This window comes from Labeo rohita, chromosome 22 (genome assembly GCF_022985175.1).
Source record: "Labeo rohita strain BAU-BD-2019 chromosome 22, IGBB_LRoh.1.0, whole genome shotgun sequence".
NCBI lineage: Eukaryota > Metazoa > Chordata > Actinopteri > Cypriniformes > Cyprinidae > Labeo > Labeo rohita.
In genome coordinates, this window is record NC_066890.1 from 43511869 (window position 1) to 43529371 (window position 17503).

General features: G+C 34.4%; 3 protein-coding genes and 1 long non-coding RNA gene across 4 annotated transcripts in view; 1 reads left to right on the forward strand and 3 right to left on the reverse strand.

The window, feature by feature from the left end:
* LOC127153574 (NACHT, LRR and PYD domains-containing protein 3) overlaps positions 1–3752 on the forward strand; it is a 28402-nt gene extending 24650 nt beyond the window's left edge. Inside the window, exons 17-22 of the mRNA XM_051094746.1 lie at positions 61–211; positions 619–792; positions 887–1060; positions 1594–1767; positions 2392–2541; positions 2802–3752. Of these exons, the coding sequence (XP_050950703.1) occupies positions 61–211; positions 619–792; positions 887–1060; positions 1594–1767; positions 2392–2541; positions 2802–2955 (977 nt within the window). The 3' untranslated portion in view covers positions 2956–3752. The remainder of the gene's footprint in view (positions 1–60; positions 212–618; positions 793–886; positions 1061–1593; positions 1768–2391; positions 2542–2801) is intronic.
* Positions 3753–4366: 614 nt separating this feature from the next.
* LOC127153404 (CD48 antigen-like) lies at positions 4367–13944 on the reverse strand. Its single transcript, XM_051094458.1, has 4 exons — positions 13010–13944; positions 12592–12921; positions 12066–12373; positions 4367–4540 (listed from the first exon to the last, which is right to left on the reverse strand). The coding sequence occupies exons 1-4, from the start codon at positions 13071–13073 to the stop codon at positions 4367–4369; spliced, it is 876 nt and encodes a 291-aa protein (XP_050950415.1). The 5' UTR covers positions 13074–13944.
* A 522-nt stretch (positions 13945–14466) lies between these two features.
* Positions 14467–15303, reverse strand: LOC127153589 (uncharacterized). The gene is made up of 2 exons (XR_007825292.1): positions 15219–15303; positions 14467–15137 (listed from the first exon to the last, which is right to left on the reverse strand). It is a non-coding gene; the product is annotated as an uncharacterized LOC127153589 (long non-coding RNA).
* Positions 15304–15776: 473 nt separating this feature from the next.
* Positions 15777–16828, reverse strand: LOC127153405 (hepatocyte cell adhesion molecule-like). The gene is made up of 3 exons (XM_051094460.1): positions 16743–16828; positions 16228–16554; positions 15777–16087 (listed from the first exon to the last, which is right to left on the reverse strand). The coding sequence occupies exons 1-3, from the start codon at positions 16786–16788 to the stop codon at positions 15777–15779; spliced, it is 684 nt and encodes a 227-aa protein (XP_050950417.1). The 5' UTR covers positions 16789–16828.
* Positions 16829–17503: the final 675 nt, after the last annotated feature.

The window sequence follows — 17503 nt, forward strand, 5'->3', positions numbered from 1 at the left end:
CTGTTTTATTTTGTACTTTATCTTTTTCCAAATGTAGGTTCAGAGGCTGTGAAATGACAGATGAAGGTTGTTCTGCTCTGACTTCAGCTCTGAAATCAAACCCATCACACCTGAGAGAACTGGACCTGAGTGAGAATAAACTGGGAGACTCTGGATTTGAAAACCTCAGTGATCTACTGATGAACCCACAATGCAAGCTGGAAATACTAGCGTTAGTATCATTATACTGTACAGCACAGCACAGTGTGATTAAAAGTCACTGTTTAGTTAAACAGGCCCAGTTTACCATATTTAAACTGTAGCACTGCATCTGTACTGACTGTAACTCTATAAGTGTCTAAATAAGAAATAATATAATTTAATTTAAAGTATTAGAGAAAATTTACTTGTTGTGTATATGTTCTTTGAGATATTATGAGATTCACATGAATAAGAGACAACAAATGTATGTCTGTAGTTAAAAAAATGAATAAGAAAACAACAGTTTCTGGAATTCGAAACTTAAAAATCAATTACAACTCAACTATAGACTATAATGAAGACTATTCCTACTATTGCTTTTTTTATAAGATGGGCATCAAGCATCTGAATAATTGTCCTTTCTGTTTTTGTCTTCAGACTGTGTAAATGCAGTATTAAAGAGAAGCAGTGTATCTTCCTGACTTCAGCTCTGAAATCAAACCCATCACACCTGAGAGAGCTGGACCTGAGTGGAAATGTACTTAAACACACAAGAGTGAATAAATTTTATGATATACTGAAGGATTCACACTGCAAACTAGAGAGACTGAGGTGAGGAACATTCACGTACAACAAACAAATCAGTGTTTTGGTATTTTAATGAAACAAAATGAAAAGTTTATTTGTCTCATTTCTCTGAATGCAGGTTAAGCTACTGTGCTATAAAATCTGAAGATTGTTCAGCTCTGATTTCAGCTCTGAAATCAAACCCATCACACCTGAGAGAGCTGACCTTAAGTGGGAATGAACTAGGCCAGTTGGGAGCAACAAACCTCAGTGATCTACTGATGAGCCCACAATGCAAGCTGGAAAAGCTAGAGTTAGTATCATTATACTATACAGCAGTCACAGTGTGATTACAGTTTATTATGCTATTAGCTAATGGACTGATGATTCAGTATGTGTCAGTAGAAAAAAAAAAAAAAGCAAAAATAATTTCTGCAAAAAAAAGGACAGACTAAAAAACTAGCATAACATGAATGACAATAGATTATTCTGATAGTTATATGGTTTTTACAGGACTAATGGTACTTTTCACTAAATCAGTTTTTATTAAGGCAATGGTAAACTAGAATCTAAAAATTCTGTACAATTTTCATGATTTTCTCAAATGAACAATGTGAAGACAGTCAATTTAAATGTCCTTTTTGATCTTAATCTACAGTCAAATTTTCTGTGTGCAAGTGTGAAGATGCTCCAGACTTTGGTATCGTAACTTGTATAGTCAAGTCTTGGTTTATGGTTCTATAATTAAGTTTACAGGTTTTGGTGGAATATTATTGACAGTATAATGTTTATTCATGATGCATTTAATTCAGATGTGAACTTAACATTGTCTTTTTTTGTCTTCAGTCTGTGTAGATGCAGTATTACAGAGAAACAGTGTCTCATCCTGACTTCAGCTCTGAAATCAAACCCTTCACACCTGAGAGAACTAGACCTCAGTAAGAATAAACTAGGAAACTCTGGAGTTGAAAACCTTGGTGTTCTGTTGGGCAGTTCACAATGCAAGCTGGAAAAACTACAGTTAGTATCATTACACTGTACAAAAACTTGCATGACAATACATTCTGCAGAGCTAAAATGGATTCTGTAACATCGATGGTACTTTTTATGAAATCTAATAAAAGAGGTAATGAAATGTATGTTTTTGGAGGTTTGCTTATGAAATAAACGCAGTCTACTGTGATTTATAATAACAACAGTAACTACATTGGCATGCAGTAAATTAAACTTGACTTTCTTCACTTAAATATGCTTCCATTTAAAAATTAAAGAAGTTTAAGCTACACTAACATGACATTAAATTGACATTGTAATTTTCTCACAGTAGGAATGTGAAAATAGCTGTTCAACAATTCACAAATTTGTACATCTACATTTTTATTGTTCACAATTTTAATCTGGATATTAAAAAATGTTTTTTTGAAAGTTTCTTCTTACTTCTTGATCATATAAATAACTGCACCAAACTGCAAACATTTACTCGGTTTGGAATAAAATTGAGGTGTTTTTGAGCCCAATATTTCCACTATAACATATTATTGTATATGAGCCATTAAATGTTTTTCTTTGATATTTTGTCTAAAGGTTAAAAAAAAAAAAAAAAATAATATTTTCTTTATCTGTCTTTTATCTTTCTCTTTCTAGTCTAAATGACTGTGGTATTACAGATGTTGCTTGTTTGGCTCAGTCTTTGGCTGAAACAAAAGCACTGCAGTTTTTAAAAGAGCTTGATCTGAGTAACAATAAAATAGGAGACTCAAAGCAGCAGCTCAGTGACGTGCTACGAAACCGGAGGTGAGTAAACATCCATTTGTTGCAGACATGCTAACACAAACAGACAAACATCATGTCAGTTGTTTGAAATGTATTATATTTCAAACAAATATTGTTTTAAAATTGTGTATGCTAAATCATTTAAAATCAGTAACTATTTTGATTACAGAAATGTAATCTTTGTTAAAGTCTACTTTGTACTCAAAATAATTGAAATATAGTAATTAATTTTAAACTTGTTCTACTCAACACCGTTGTTCTCTTCTGATTCCTCCTTACAGCCTGGAGAAAGAACATTTGCTCAGATGGAAAGCTGGTGTGAACTACATTGGTAGCTTTAGTGGATGGTTAACATCCTGGTCTAAAGCTCAGGAGGAACCTGTGGAATTAACAGAACAAGAAAAGTCACTGTCAGATGATGAATTCTCCATTTAGTACTGTTATAAATCAAGATGTTTGGCAGTAATTTTGGTGAAATATTGCTAAACCACAATTAATAAATACAAAAATGCCAAACTTACAGCTAAGCTTCAAATAGCATTGATTTAACAAATTGAAAGTTTACAGGTGGAAAAGGTTTGAAAACCTCTAAATTAAATAATGCAGTATTAATAGAAACACATGATTAATGTTACATGTTTATTGTTAGTTTAGTATTCCATCTACATCAGGGGTGCCCAACCCTGTTCCTGGAGATCGACTTTCCTGCAGAGTTTAGTTCCAACCCAATCAAACACACCTGTCTGTAATTATCAAGTGCTCCTTGAGATCCTAATTAGCTGGTTCAGATGTGTTTGGTCAGGGTTAGAGCTGAACTCTGCAGGAAAGTCGATCTCCAGGACCAGGGTTGAGCACCCCTGGTCTACATCATAATGATGTTCGGATTAAACTCATCCATAATGAAGCAATTAGAAAATTGCTCACAATTGTGATATCAAATGATACAAACTGAAATTCTAAAATAAAAATTTAGTTATTGTGGGCTAAATATACACAAATTCTTATTGTCACACCCCTGTGGTCTGTTTTTGTGGTTTCCCCTTGTGTATGCCCTTATTTGGTCTTTCCTGTTCCGTTTCCAATTATGATGTCATTGTCTAATCTATCACACCTGTCCTCATCTGATTAGTCTGTGTATTTTAGTTTGGTTCTGTTCCCCTTTGGTTTGTCAGTTCTTTTCGTACAAGTCTCTTGCGTACTGTTTGTGTGTAATTCTCTGCTGTTCCTGTTCCATCTGTGGATTATCTAATAAATGTTCATGTTCCTGATCTCCTCATCCCTACTCCTCATTCCCCACACACGACGCCCGTGACCGAAGAACCGAACGCAAACAAAATGTTCTGGGTTGAGGAGTTCCTAATGAACATTCAGCAGGCGGAGAGGCCGTTAGAGCAATATGTGGAGGAATTCCTGAGAGTTATACACCTGGTGAGTTGGAGCGACGCTATGATCAACGTGTGTTTTCAGATGGGGCTAATTGATGACAAATTGTTCTGTTTCATAACTCCTGACGATAGCCGCAGACCCATAGTGGATTTTATCAACTATGTCCTTGCTCTTTGTAATTCCAATTTCTATGTCGCTGTGGAAGATTCTAATCTAATCTCGTAAACACGCGGCCGCTCCAGCTCACCACCAGCCAGTATCCTCCATGTGCTGCTCCAAACGAGCTCACTGTCTCCTGTGCTCCCTTGCTCACCCAGTTCTCCAGAGCTCATCCTCAGCTCAGAACCCGTGGTCTGCTCCCGGACTCAGGCCGCGGCCAACTCACGGACTCGTGCTCGAGTAAGCCTGTGACAGCCCCGCATTCTGGAATTAAGGTGTCAAATATGGCAAGCCACATTTATCATAAAGACACTATGGACCCATTTGGATTACATTCTCCTTCATCTCCGCTGGTCCCGTCCAGCTTTCCCAAGCCCTCCAGAGTGCCCTCCAGAGCCTGAGCTTCCTCCTGAGCACCCTCCAGAGCCTGAACGTCCTCCAGAGCGTCCTCCAGAGCACCCCCCAGAGCCTGCGCCTAGTCACAGAGTCATAGTGGATACTATAATGCTTTTTTTGCCATTGTTTTGTATTGTACTGTATAATTTATTGGCATATTGTAAATGTAGGATCGCATATAGTTTTATTTTCAGTCTTTATTCTTCTCATACTGTGTAACATATAATCATAGTTTTATATGCAAGGCTGAACTACCTCCTATGTTTCCATTAAGAACTGATCAACAAATATCATGGTGCACACAGGAACTGGGAAGTATGCTAATGCTTAAGCAGGCAGAGTGGGAGATCTATGTAGTAGTGATTTGTGTTTCTTATCTGACACTTTTCTAGTATGTGACATTAAGAAAAGACTCTTCATTTCCACCCTGGACTCTGTGTCTCTTTATTCCATGACCAGCATTCTTGATGTCACCTTATTCATGATCTAACATTATTGGCATCTCGAACAGAATAAAACCCGTGTCCTTTGTCTGCACAAGTTCCTGTTTTTTTTAGAGGAATACTGGGATACTCTGGAATAGTGAGGATATTAAAATTTGTATACTTTTTAAGCACAAAAGTTTGTGTAGCACAGGCTCTGGGATGGGCGTCCACGACACTACAAATCACGTCAAATATAAACAATTTTTTATGTTCTGAAACAAAATATAATCTTACCCTTTAACTCCATTCCAAAATCTCAGATAGCCATACAATGAAAATAAATTTTTTCTGGTGCGTTCAATGGACGCATTACGTCATCACTTAACATGCTCATAGAACTCAGTGTATAATCAGTGACATCATTATTAAGAGGCTGCTCCTCCTTTCTTTAATTGTTGATCCTCATCTGCCTTCACTCAAAAGCACATGGTGCTCTACAAGCATTGAGTAATGGATGTAAGAGATGTACTATAAATATAGACAGAGATATACTTTCATGATGTGAACAATAACAAATCAACATTAGATCAATATCACTGTCTCCACTGTGTGTGCTGTCAGATTTAATCAAAAATTCAATGTTGATCCAACATACTTTAAACATGAAAATTTCACTCTCAACTAAAATGATTATATAAATCAAAACTTCCACCCCAAAAAGAAAATGTAGTCATTAATCACTTACCTCCATGTTGTTCCAAACCTGTAAAAGCTTTGTTCGTTTTCCGAACAAAATTTAATTTTGGATGAAAACCAGAAGACTTTTCACTGTCCCATTGACTGCCAGGTAAATACCACTGCCAGGACCCAGAAAAGTATGAAAGACATTGTCAAAATAGTTCATCTGCCATCAGTGTTTAATTTTATGAAGCGACGAGAATACTTTTTTTTATGCAAAAAAAAACAAACAAAAAAAAAACATTATTCAACAATTCGTCTCCTACTCGTCAGCGTAGCGCCATTTTGGAGAGTACGCAAACTGTGTATGCCGTTCTGTGTCAGCCGAAAATGGATAGGTTTTCTACGTATGTTTATGCTCTGATTTGAACAAATATCGTATACGGCATATGCAGTTTGCTGATGCGAATGAGACAAATGGTTTTTTTTTTTCTTTGCGTACAAAAAGTGTTCTCGTCGCTTCATAAAATTCAGATTGAACCACTGGTTCATATGGACTATTTTGACGATGTCTTTCAAACCTTTCTGTTATAACTCTTATTATTGTCTCCTTGCTGTCTGGGTGCTGATCATGCTCACTGCTTCCAGTTAATCGATCAAACTGCAGATGGGTTATTTTCATTAAGTAAAAATAACTTAAAAATACATCTTGCTAACACAATAAAACAAAATAAAAACATGACAACATAATAAAAACATGATTTTTTTAAAACAAATGTAAAAAGTTATCTTTTGCAAACACTCTTTAATTTCCACTAGCTTAATCATGCACCTCTTAAAAGTAAAATGTGTGTGTTTTCTTTTGTGAAAATGCATTTGTGTTTATGTACCACAGAACAAACAGGATCAGAGCACACAGATGAGAGGACATCGAGAGTCACTTTAGATGCTGCAAAAAGACTTCCTGAACAAAAAGTGCAGCTATTTCCTAAACAAAGATTGCTAAATAAAATGTCTAGTTTAATGCATTCTTTATCTTTTTAAACTGCATTAACATTTTTAACATTTCAATAACATTCTGCATTGCTCTTCATCAGAAAATTCTCATTTCAGGTTATTTCTATGTCTAACAGGCTTTCTGAGGGTTAATTTATGGTTGAATGAATAAACTTCTCAACATCTCACACTCTCATGAACATGCATACACAATGTCTAACATTGCATGCAATAAACCACATGCATTCAGCTCAGAGGTCACATTTACTGACCCCAAGATGGTCTGACTTGAAAACATAAACATCTGGTTTCCACACGATTTTTCAACAAATTGCTTTCAGCTGTCTCTTTGTAAATGACTGAAATTAAATGGTTTCTTCTGCTTTATTATTCTGCTAAGATCAGACGCACTGATGTTGGACAATAACATCAGTTATTGTTTATTATTGTTTATTATTCTGCTAAGATCAGACGCACTGATGTTGGACAATAAACCGTTTCCTTTATACCAGGAGAGACTCACATCACTCACATTCACCACTGAACACAGCAATGAACAATTCTGCTGTGATGATCTTTCTGATACTAAGGGTTTTGAGGAAAATCACTGATGACAGGAAGAGTTAGAATACCTGAAACGTGAAGGAAAGAATAACATTTCAGAGACAATCAATTACTGAAAAAGATGTGTGTAAAAATCCTCAATCATAGATCTAAAAATAACTCAATCCCAGATAGTTCAGACTTAAATTTGATTAAAAAATCCATTTCAATATAATTTATTCAGTTTACTCACCACAGACAGCAAGATTGAAGCTCTTGTATTTGACCCCTCCATAAATGACTTGTAGTTTAGAAAGTCCAGAGTGTAATTTGTTGATGTTTGTGATGGTCAGAGATCCTGTCTGCTCATTTATCTGTAGTCTGCCTCTGAATATTTCATTATATTTTTTGCCATCATATATAGAGCGGATCAGACTATGGATTACAGCTAGACGATTCTCTGAATTTTTAAGCATAAATGTCCACATTATCTGATCATTTTTCTGTACACTGTAAAAAACAATTTGCTGAGTCAACTTGAAATAATTTGTAACCTGGCTGCCTTAAAATGTTAAGTTCAGTCAAACTCAAAAAAAGTTAATTCAGCTTGAAATGTTAAATTATACTTGACAACTTAGATATTTGATTTGAATCAACTTAACATTTTAAGGCAGCTGGTTTACTTACCCATCTGTTAAGTTTAGCAAACACAAATATCTAAGTTGTTACTTAGTACAACTCAACATTTCAAGTTGACTAAACTTATTTTAGTTGACTGAACTTAAAATTTTAAGGCAGCTGAGTAACAAATTATTTTAAGCTGACTCAAAATGTATGTCAGTAACATCAGTGTGTAGAGTACCAGAATCTCCCACCATCACCGATATCATCTCTATTTCATCTGTATAAACACCAGACACACCTGAAATGAAACAGTCAACAACAAATCACAGATTCTCATCTCACATATCTTTCAGAGTTTAATAATTTATACGGCGTATACTGTAAAGCTTGCTTTATTCATTTTTCACATTTAAGCATTTGGGGTATGATTTTATCCAAAGTGATTTACACTTAACCCTTATGCGGTCTCAATTTTGGGTTGTACATTCATGGTCTTTGGGGTCTCTAGAGACCCCACGCAACAAAATTTAATTTTGTAACAAAATAAGTTTTGTTTTGTTTTTGTTTTTTTCTAAAACAAATTACATTTTTCTGTTCATTAATGTTCTTACTACATTTGTGCCATTTTCGGAGGATTGATTATGATTTTTTAAATTTATATAAATTAATAAATATATATATATATATATATATATATATATATATATATATATATATATATATATATTATAGGTTTTTATACAAAAACAGCTTTTTGTGTAAAATTCACTTTATGAAAGACCCACATTTTTAAATTTCACTCATGGGTATAACATGGATCATTTAACATGGTTTGGTGTAAGATTTTTGCCCATCATTTGGAAAATGCCTTTTTAAAATTAAAAAATTATCATTTTTACCAGTAGATGGCTGCAGAGCCCCACTATTTACTATGTGCAATTTGACTTACTGAAAGACATTTTTTTACAAGTTTTTTCAGTAGGAAAGGAAAGGACGTGACATGTGGTCAAGTATTGTGACCCATACTCGGAATTTGTGCTCTGCATTTAATCCATCCAAGTGCACACACACAGTAGTGAGTAGTGAACAAACACCCGGAACAGTGGGCAGCCATATTGCTATCGCTGCGGCACCCAGGGAGCAGTTGGGGGCCTTGCTCAAGGGACTCACCTCAGTCGTGGTACTGAGGGTGGAGAGAGCACTGGTTATTCACTCCCCCCACATTCAATCCCTGCCAGATCAGGGACTCGAACCCGCAACATTTCGGTTGTAAGCCCGATTCCCTAACCATTAAGCCACGTCTTTTTTTTTTTTTTTTTTTTTTTTTTTTTTTATTATTTTATCTACATATTATGAAATCACAATTATAAACATAAAAAATACTTTTTGTCAAAGTAATGGATGAACTGATACATTTTGAATGGATGAATTTTGAATTGACATTTTGATTCTAATCGTAATGTAACATTATTGAAAAACTTTTTTTTTTTTCAGTACAAAAAATATTAAACTTTGACAAAAAGTAATTTTTATTGTTATAATTGTGATTTCATTACATGTAGATATCAATCCAACTGAAAAAAACTTGTAAAAAGATGTCTTTCAGTTAGTCAAATAGCACATAGTAAATAGTGGAGCTCTGCAGCCAATTTTAAAAAGGCATTTTCCAAATGATGGGCAAAATCTTACACCAAAACATGCCAAATTATCCATGTTATCCCTATGAATGAAAGTTAAAAATGTGGGTCTTTTATAAAGTGAATTTTACACAAAAAGCTGTTTTTGTATAAAAACCTAATTAAAAAATATGTATTTATTAATTTATATAAATTAAAAAATATACAATAAATCCTCCAAAAACAGCACAAATGTAGTAAAAACATTAATAAACAGGAAAATAATATTTGTTTTTTAAATTTTGTTGTGTGGGGTCTCTAGAGACCCCAAAGACCATGAGTGTGACTGATTTTACACTAACATAAAATCTTTTTTTTTTTTTTTTTTTTTGTAGATCTAGATAGTGCTGACAGTTTTACAAAGCCTCATGTCATTTCGACAAAGAGAACATTTTTTAAAAATTAAGCAAAAGTCATTTGCGGGTCAAAAAGACCCCGAAGTCCGCATAATAATCCAACTATGCACATTGCTTTCTCAAACTCCCAAGCTAAAATGTAAAATCCTCCTTCTTGATGAATCTTGAACATGTAAAGCATGTAGAACACACTGGACGACAAAGATTGAGTCCAGACACCAGTTAGTTACGTAATCCATACAAATAGAACAATTCGGAATAAGACTTTCCATCAAATATATAAACAATCTGTGCATATAAAAATGTACAAAAGAAAAGAAGAGCTTATGTTTATATCATCAGAATGTTAATCTACTGTCAAAGTGCTTGAATTTATAAACTGATTATTTCCATAAATTTACTTCATTGTACAGTTTGATAACACACTTTCATAAAAAAAAGCATTTTTATACATACTGTATTTACAATTTATATTGTTACATTAGTGTTCTGCTTTAGTTTACATAATAACATCCTTATTAAGATAAGAATTTCATGCATGGGTTGTTACAATTATTTCTTCAGAATAAACAGATAGTTTCTTAAGGCCCTTAACAGATAAAGTTTTGTCACACAGATGGTGTAGTTGCAAGTAGTTCTTACTGAAGCTCCACCCATTGGCTCTGCAGTGAGCAGCAGAACTTCATTTGGAAAGCTTTAAAGGCAGATTTTTTTTTGCTCCCTCAGATTCCAGATGTTCAAATAGTTGTATCTCGACCAAAACCGTACATGAAAGCTTATTTTTTTCAGATTTCAGATCTCAATTTAAATAATTCTCTTATGACTGGTTTTGTGGCCCAGGGCCACATATGTAGCTCATGCTGGTTCCAGTTTCTTCTCTTGATCTGTTTTTTGTTCTGTTTATCGTGAGTTCATAATCAGAACAGTATAATGGGATACTCTATTGTCTGTTGTGAAATCTGTCTGTTTGTGTACTGAATGCCACATCAGTAAAATCCACCTCTTCCTCAGAAGTCTGAGCGGTTTAGTAAAAATACATTTACAAAAATAAAAAGTAAAGCTTTAATTTATTTGAAATGGAGGTTAGACAAATTTGTTGGTGAGTTTGAACACTACAGCTGCATTAAATCTTGATTTCACAACAACATAGATACATAATAACTTATTATTTTTTACTAATATTAAACTAATATTAAACAGTGTAACACCAATGAGAAATTAGTATAAATGAACAATACCAGCAACAACAACAAAACTATATACATTTAAGCAAAGTTTAATAATTTTGTCAATATGGTGGCAAAATCACCATGAACATCATTAACTTTGAAAGAACATTTTGTATTTTCAAGTCAAGTGTTTAACAATAACACCAATAAAATAACACATGAAATAACTTGTTAAAATGTTCAATTTAAATTATTTTATTAGTAATTACTATGGACTTACGTTAGACCTTGCACAAAGGCTAAAGGGAGCAGAGGATCTCCCAGAACATCTGTTGTATCTATAAAATAGACCACAATATAGGTTTTAAATTCAAATGTGCACAAACGTGTCAGATTAAAAAAAAAAAAAAAAATGGAGCTTTATTTTTAACAGGGAAAGTTCTGTTCTCTTTTACAATTCTTTTAAAATAAAGTTTTACAGTTATCTAACTTTGTTAGTCAAAGCGGTATATTTTGCAACAGTGAGAAACCTTCTGAAATATGGAAATCTCAAAAGTTTGTTTTTTTCCATTTAAATTTGGTTTCAGGGGGTGCATGCAGAAACATCCCATTATATCACAGTAATCATTAAATTTCTTATTTCTCTTCTGTCTATATGTGTCAACACAAAATTATTTTATGTTTTTTTTTTTCATTTCTACCTATACTGACTTTTAGATAACATTATTTTTTTTAAATACTGCAAATAAAGAAAAAGAAATTCTGTTGTGTCCCACATGGTTGCTGATCATAACAGAGATCCAGAACCAAACACAACCCAAAATTAACCCAAATCAGCTGAACATTTTTGTGGGCCTCTGCATCAAAAACACGTTTCTTTATTTAATGGGCTACATATGTTGAAGACAACGCCCCCTGGTGTCTCTCTATGTTCTGTCTTACTGAACGCTTCCAAATCTGAAGTCATAAACTGCAACAGCAACAGCAACCACGCCCACCAGAGCAGAGACGACTAATCGGATCACAGCTTCAGTAGAACCACAACAATGAACAGAGTCTGAGGAAAGAAACCAAAGAACACGGAAATATTAGTATGAATTTTAGCTCTTTCAGGTCTGTAAATAGCACTAATATTACCACTGACGTGCCTGAACATATATGACAGAGTTTGCTGATGTCCAGATGTTTGGTCTGGTTGCTTATGGGATTGTTGATCACACAGCTGTAGGTGTTTTTATCCTGATATTCCAGAGAGAGACTAATGCTGAGATCAGACACACTGATGCTGGACAATAAACTGTTTCCTTTGTACCAGGAGAGAGTCACATCACTCACATTCACCACTGAACACAGCAATGAACAATTCTGACTTGATGGTCCTGATGAAGATGAGTCTATAATGAGATGAAATGAGTCTCTAGTGATGACAGGAACAGGCAGATGAGCTGGAAAATAATTAAGGAAAGAAACATTATCATTCAGATGCTCCAAAACATATTTAACAAAATAGTAAGACAACTTCCAACTATGTACGCATATAAAATTAAAAAATTAATGGTTCTGCCTAAAGGAAGAAGAAACAACAGCACAAACAGACAAGGTTTCTCACAATCCCAAACTGTGTAATATTAAAATGAGATTATTAGAGTACTACTTTACTCACCATAGACAGTGACACTGAATCTCCTGTATGAATTTCCTCTGATGATCTTGCTGACGATCAGTAGTTTATAAAGTCCAGAGTTTTCAGCTCTGATGTTTCTAATGGTCAGAGATCCAGTTTGATTGTCCATCTGCAGACTGTCTCCAAATGTCTTATAACTGTCATACATAATGATGTTCTGGTTATATATTTCAGCAATGCGAGTTTCTTGAGGTCCAAATATCCACAATAGCATATCTTTACTCTGAACTTTAATGTTAGTGTGTAGAGTGACAGAATCTCCCTCCATCACTGATACTGACCTAATTTCATCTGCATCAACAAACACACCTGAAACACATATACAAATACAGTATATTATTATCAAACTGAGACTTTAATTTAGTGATTAAATAATATACTAAGAAAAGTTACTTACCGCAAAGGATAAACATGAGAGCACACAGATGAGAGAACATCATTCTGGATCTGGAAACTGTCATGTTAGATATATATCTAACAGGTTTGAGTCTAACAGGTTCTCTGAAAATGTATTTGTGGTTTTAAGAAGAAACTGGCCCCCTCACACTCTCAAGAACACACACACACACACACCGTCTAACATTGTGTGCATTATCTGAACATCCTCTCGGCACTTCAAACCACACGCATTCAGCTCAGATGCATTTAATGACCGCAATAACACAAGATCTGACACAAAAACATGAACATGTGCTGGTTCACACTGGCAATGTAAAAATGATTGACTTTCGAAATGAAATATTTTACACAACACATCAAAATGCTGTGAATAATCCCCAACTTGAAAGAAACATCATAACACATCATAACACGCCCACATAAAAAAAAAACCCCAAGGGTTTACTGATTTAATCTCAACACTCTCACGTGTCTGTGACATTGTTTTAGTAGAAATGTATATCTCATTGTATTAAATACAGTTCTCTTTTTATAATTGTGATACTCTTCCCAGATAGCACACATAAATCTGCAAGATGTCTGTTAAAAATCGCTTGATATGTAAAACCCTTGGTAGCACACATATATCACAAAGACGTCTATTTGACGTCTGTATTTACATCTGGAAGATGTATTTTTTAGAGTGTTTGGTCATCTGCAATATGTCTATAGGACGTCTCCTATAAGATGTCAAATAGACATCTATTAGATGTCTTCAAGATGTCTGTCAGACATTTGTACACAGCAGATGCTTCCCAGATCAAGTGATCTTTAAAAGACATCTTGCAGACGTGCATGTGCTATCTGGAAAGCATCTACTATGTACAAACATCTGACAGATGTCTGTAAGATGTGAGTTCTACAAACATTCTAAATCATAAACATCTTAAAGACATCTAAAAATACATCTTTCAGATGTAAATGCACGTCTATTTGACATCTGATAGGACCCAGATAGAAACGTCCAAGATGTCTGTAAAGACTTGATCTGGAAAGCATTGCAGATAAATGTCAGACACATTATAAATCATAAACATCTTAAAAAAATATGTTTTATGTAAATGCAGAGAAAGACACTCAAAAAAAATATGTTTCGTAAAAAATGCAGAAGTAAAATAGATATCTCTGTGATGTACGTATGTTATCAGGTGAGAAGAAGTCATTATTTTTGTTTTCTTTGCACACAAAAAATATTCTTGTAGCTTCGTAAAATTATGGTTGAACATCAGATGTCAAATGGACTATTTTAACAATACTAGATTTCAGTGCCTTGACTGTGGTAGTACTTGCTGTCTATGGAAGGTCAGAAAGCTCTCAGATTTCATCTCAAATATCTTAATTTGTGTTCCCAGCCTGTTCTGAATAGCACATTGAAAAAAAAAAGAAAATAGGTTAAAAATGTGTCTGATGTATAGCTTAGCATTGCTGACAGATCTCAGTAACACTGAGATGTTCAGTCTGGTTGCTGATTGAGAATTAGAGGAGCTGAAAAACATAAGGAAAGGACCACTAATACTGACAAAAGTTGGTAGGGTTTGTATGTAGCAGGCATTTATTAATTTTGTTGTCCACTGGGTGGCACTGTGTCAGTTTGAAATGAATACAACTGGAGCCAGTTTGGTAGCCCTTTCCTGATTTTTTTCTGAAAAATGTAATAAACCAACAATTTATCTATTCAATGTATATTTGTAATAATTTGTATGATCAATTCCTTTTGTGTAATTTTACTGATTCATAATTATAACAAAAAAAATAGTGCTGCATGATTTTAGCTGTCTTGATCATTGTGTCATGTGCTTATATGTCACAGCCTGAAGTGATTTCTGTTACAGACAGAGAAAAATGTCAATAAAAATTGAGTAAATAAACTCATCAGACAAACTGAAACACATTTAAGAGCTAAAACTGTGCTTTTAAGAAATAAGCCTACTTTCATTCTCTCTAAAAATGAGTTGAGAGGAAGTAGATGAACAAAGTCAACAATCACATAAAATCTTTTGTATTGATTGTGAAATCAGTGACCTGTGACAGATCTCTCATCTGAAGGCTGTAGATGATCTGTGTGTATTCTGACATGCTTTTCTCATCTACAAACATAAAACAAGTTGATTCAGTGTGGTTTGTCATTTATGAAAACCTGAGTTAGATGAGATGAAGGAGAGACTGACCCTCTAGTCCTGAATTATTTTTGTTGCACAGATGAAACACCACAGGACAAATCACCAAAATCACAGCTGATAGAGAAATCAGCACAAATGGAAGAAAAGATACTGACAGAGAGGCTGAAGTAATGAGAAAACATTATGATAAACTCAATACATCAAACTAGAAATATATAGCATGTTTATGTTAATTAAAGGGGTCACCGGATGCCCATTTTTCACAAGTTAATATGATTCTTTAGGGTTAATGAAAAGTCTCTAATATACTTTGATTAAAAATTCTCAATGGTTTTGTAAAACAACACCATTTTTACCTTGTCAAAATGAGCTCTGCAAAAATCACCTCATTCTAAGGTGACGGCACACCGACAGGCATCTGAGAATGGCTTGATTTGAAAAAGGGGGTATTATTTTTACAGATTAATTAAAAACCACTGCATGGATTTTTATCATTATATGGTAGATACACTGCCAACACACATTAATGTTCAAACAACATGAAAAAGTGAACTTAGCATCCGATGACCCCTTTAATACACAGTTTAATCTTTATGATAAAATGTTTCACATACCTACACGTGTGTAACAGAATTGAGTGATGTCCAGATATTGAGTCTGGTTGCTGATGGGATTGTTGATCACACAGCTGTAGATGTTTTTGTCCTGATATTCCACTTCCAGAGGCAGTGAGAGACTGATGCTGAGATCAGACACACTGATGCTGGACAATAAACTGTTTCCTTTGTACCAGGAGAGAGTCACACGACTCACATTTACCACTGAACACAGCAGTGAACATTTGTACACTGCTGAGCTTTCAGATGATGAAGGACAGTTTGAAGAGTTACTGGTGATGACAGGAACAGGCAGATGAGCTGGAAAACATGTGAAGAACGATATATTCACCTCAACAAACCCTAATTTTTATTGTCGTAATTTCTGATTCACTACTACCAGATCAATAATAAGCTTCACAGCCATTTATACATATAAGAATTGAAGCTATTTGTCTTGCCATAGACAGTAATATTAAATGTCTTGTCTGAGTTCCCCTTGTTGCTGCGGATCTGTCGTTTATAAAGACCAGAGTCTGTGGTTCTGATGTTTCTGATGGTCAGAGATCCAGTGAAAGAGTCCAGCTGCAGTCTGTCTCCAAATGTCTCATCACTGTTAAACATATCAATGCTCTGCTTATAGAGTTCAGCTGTTCGAATCTCTTGAGGTCCAAACATCCACAATATCTGATCATCTCTCTGTACTTCAGTAACATCAGTGTTTAGAGTGACAGAATCTCCCTCAGTCACTGATACTGACTTCATTACATCTGTATCACCAAACACACCTGAAGAACAAATAAAAATATATCATTATCAGACATAGACTGAATAATTTAATTTCCTGGAGCTTATTCACACACTTCTAAAATATAAAACGTATCTTTAAAGTTTTGTGGAACTGCACTTGTGTTTAACTAAATGCTCCACATTTACTGATTAAATGTATTATAGAAGTATTTTAAGAGATACTTACCACAAAACACAAACAAGATCAGAGCACACAGATGAGAGGACATCATGCTGGAAACATCCAACTGAGAGTCACATCAGACACAGAAGAGAAACTTCCTGAAGTGCAGCTACTTCCTAAATCTAGACTGCTAAATGTTAACTAGTTTTAGTGGTCTTCATTCACATTTCAACTCTGACTGCACTATCTATTCAAAGTTTAATCATTTTATTATCTTTTTCTTAAATTGCATTGACAATCACAACATCATTCTGGATTACTCTTCACCTGAAAACTCTCATTTCAGTGTCTAGCAGGTTTTCAGAAGGTTTATTTGTGGTTGTAAAAAAACAAAACAAAAAAAAAAAAAACTGCACATCTCACACTCTCATAAACATGAACACAAACACACATTGTCTAACATCATGTGCATTAGCTGAAGATCCTCCCAGCACATTAAACCACATGCATTCAGCTCAGACACATTTACTGACCTCAATAACTGAAGGTCTGACTCCAAAACATCTCATGAACGAGTGCTGCTTCTCTCACAATATAATCACAAATCTTTTTCAAAAGATTTGCGCAATAAGTAACTGAAATAAAACAGACTAATCTGAAGTCAGAAAACACTGACAGAGAACCAAACATTTATTGTTAAAATTTTAAACACAACTATATGACACTGTTTTAGCACAAATTCATATTTTAATATGTAGGAATTCACCAGGTTCATTTACAATCAGCTTTAAATTAAATGTTTAAAATGTTTATATTTTATAAAA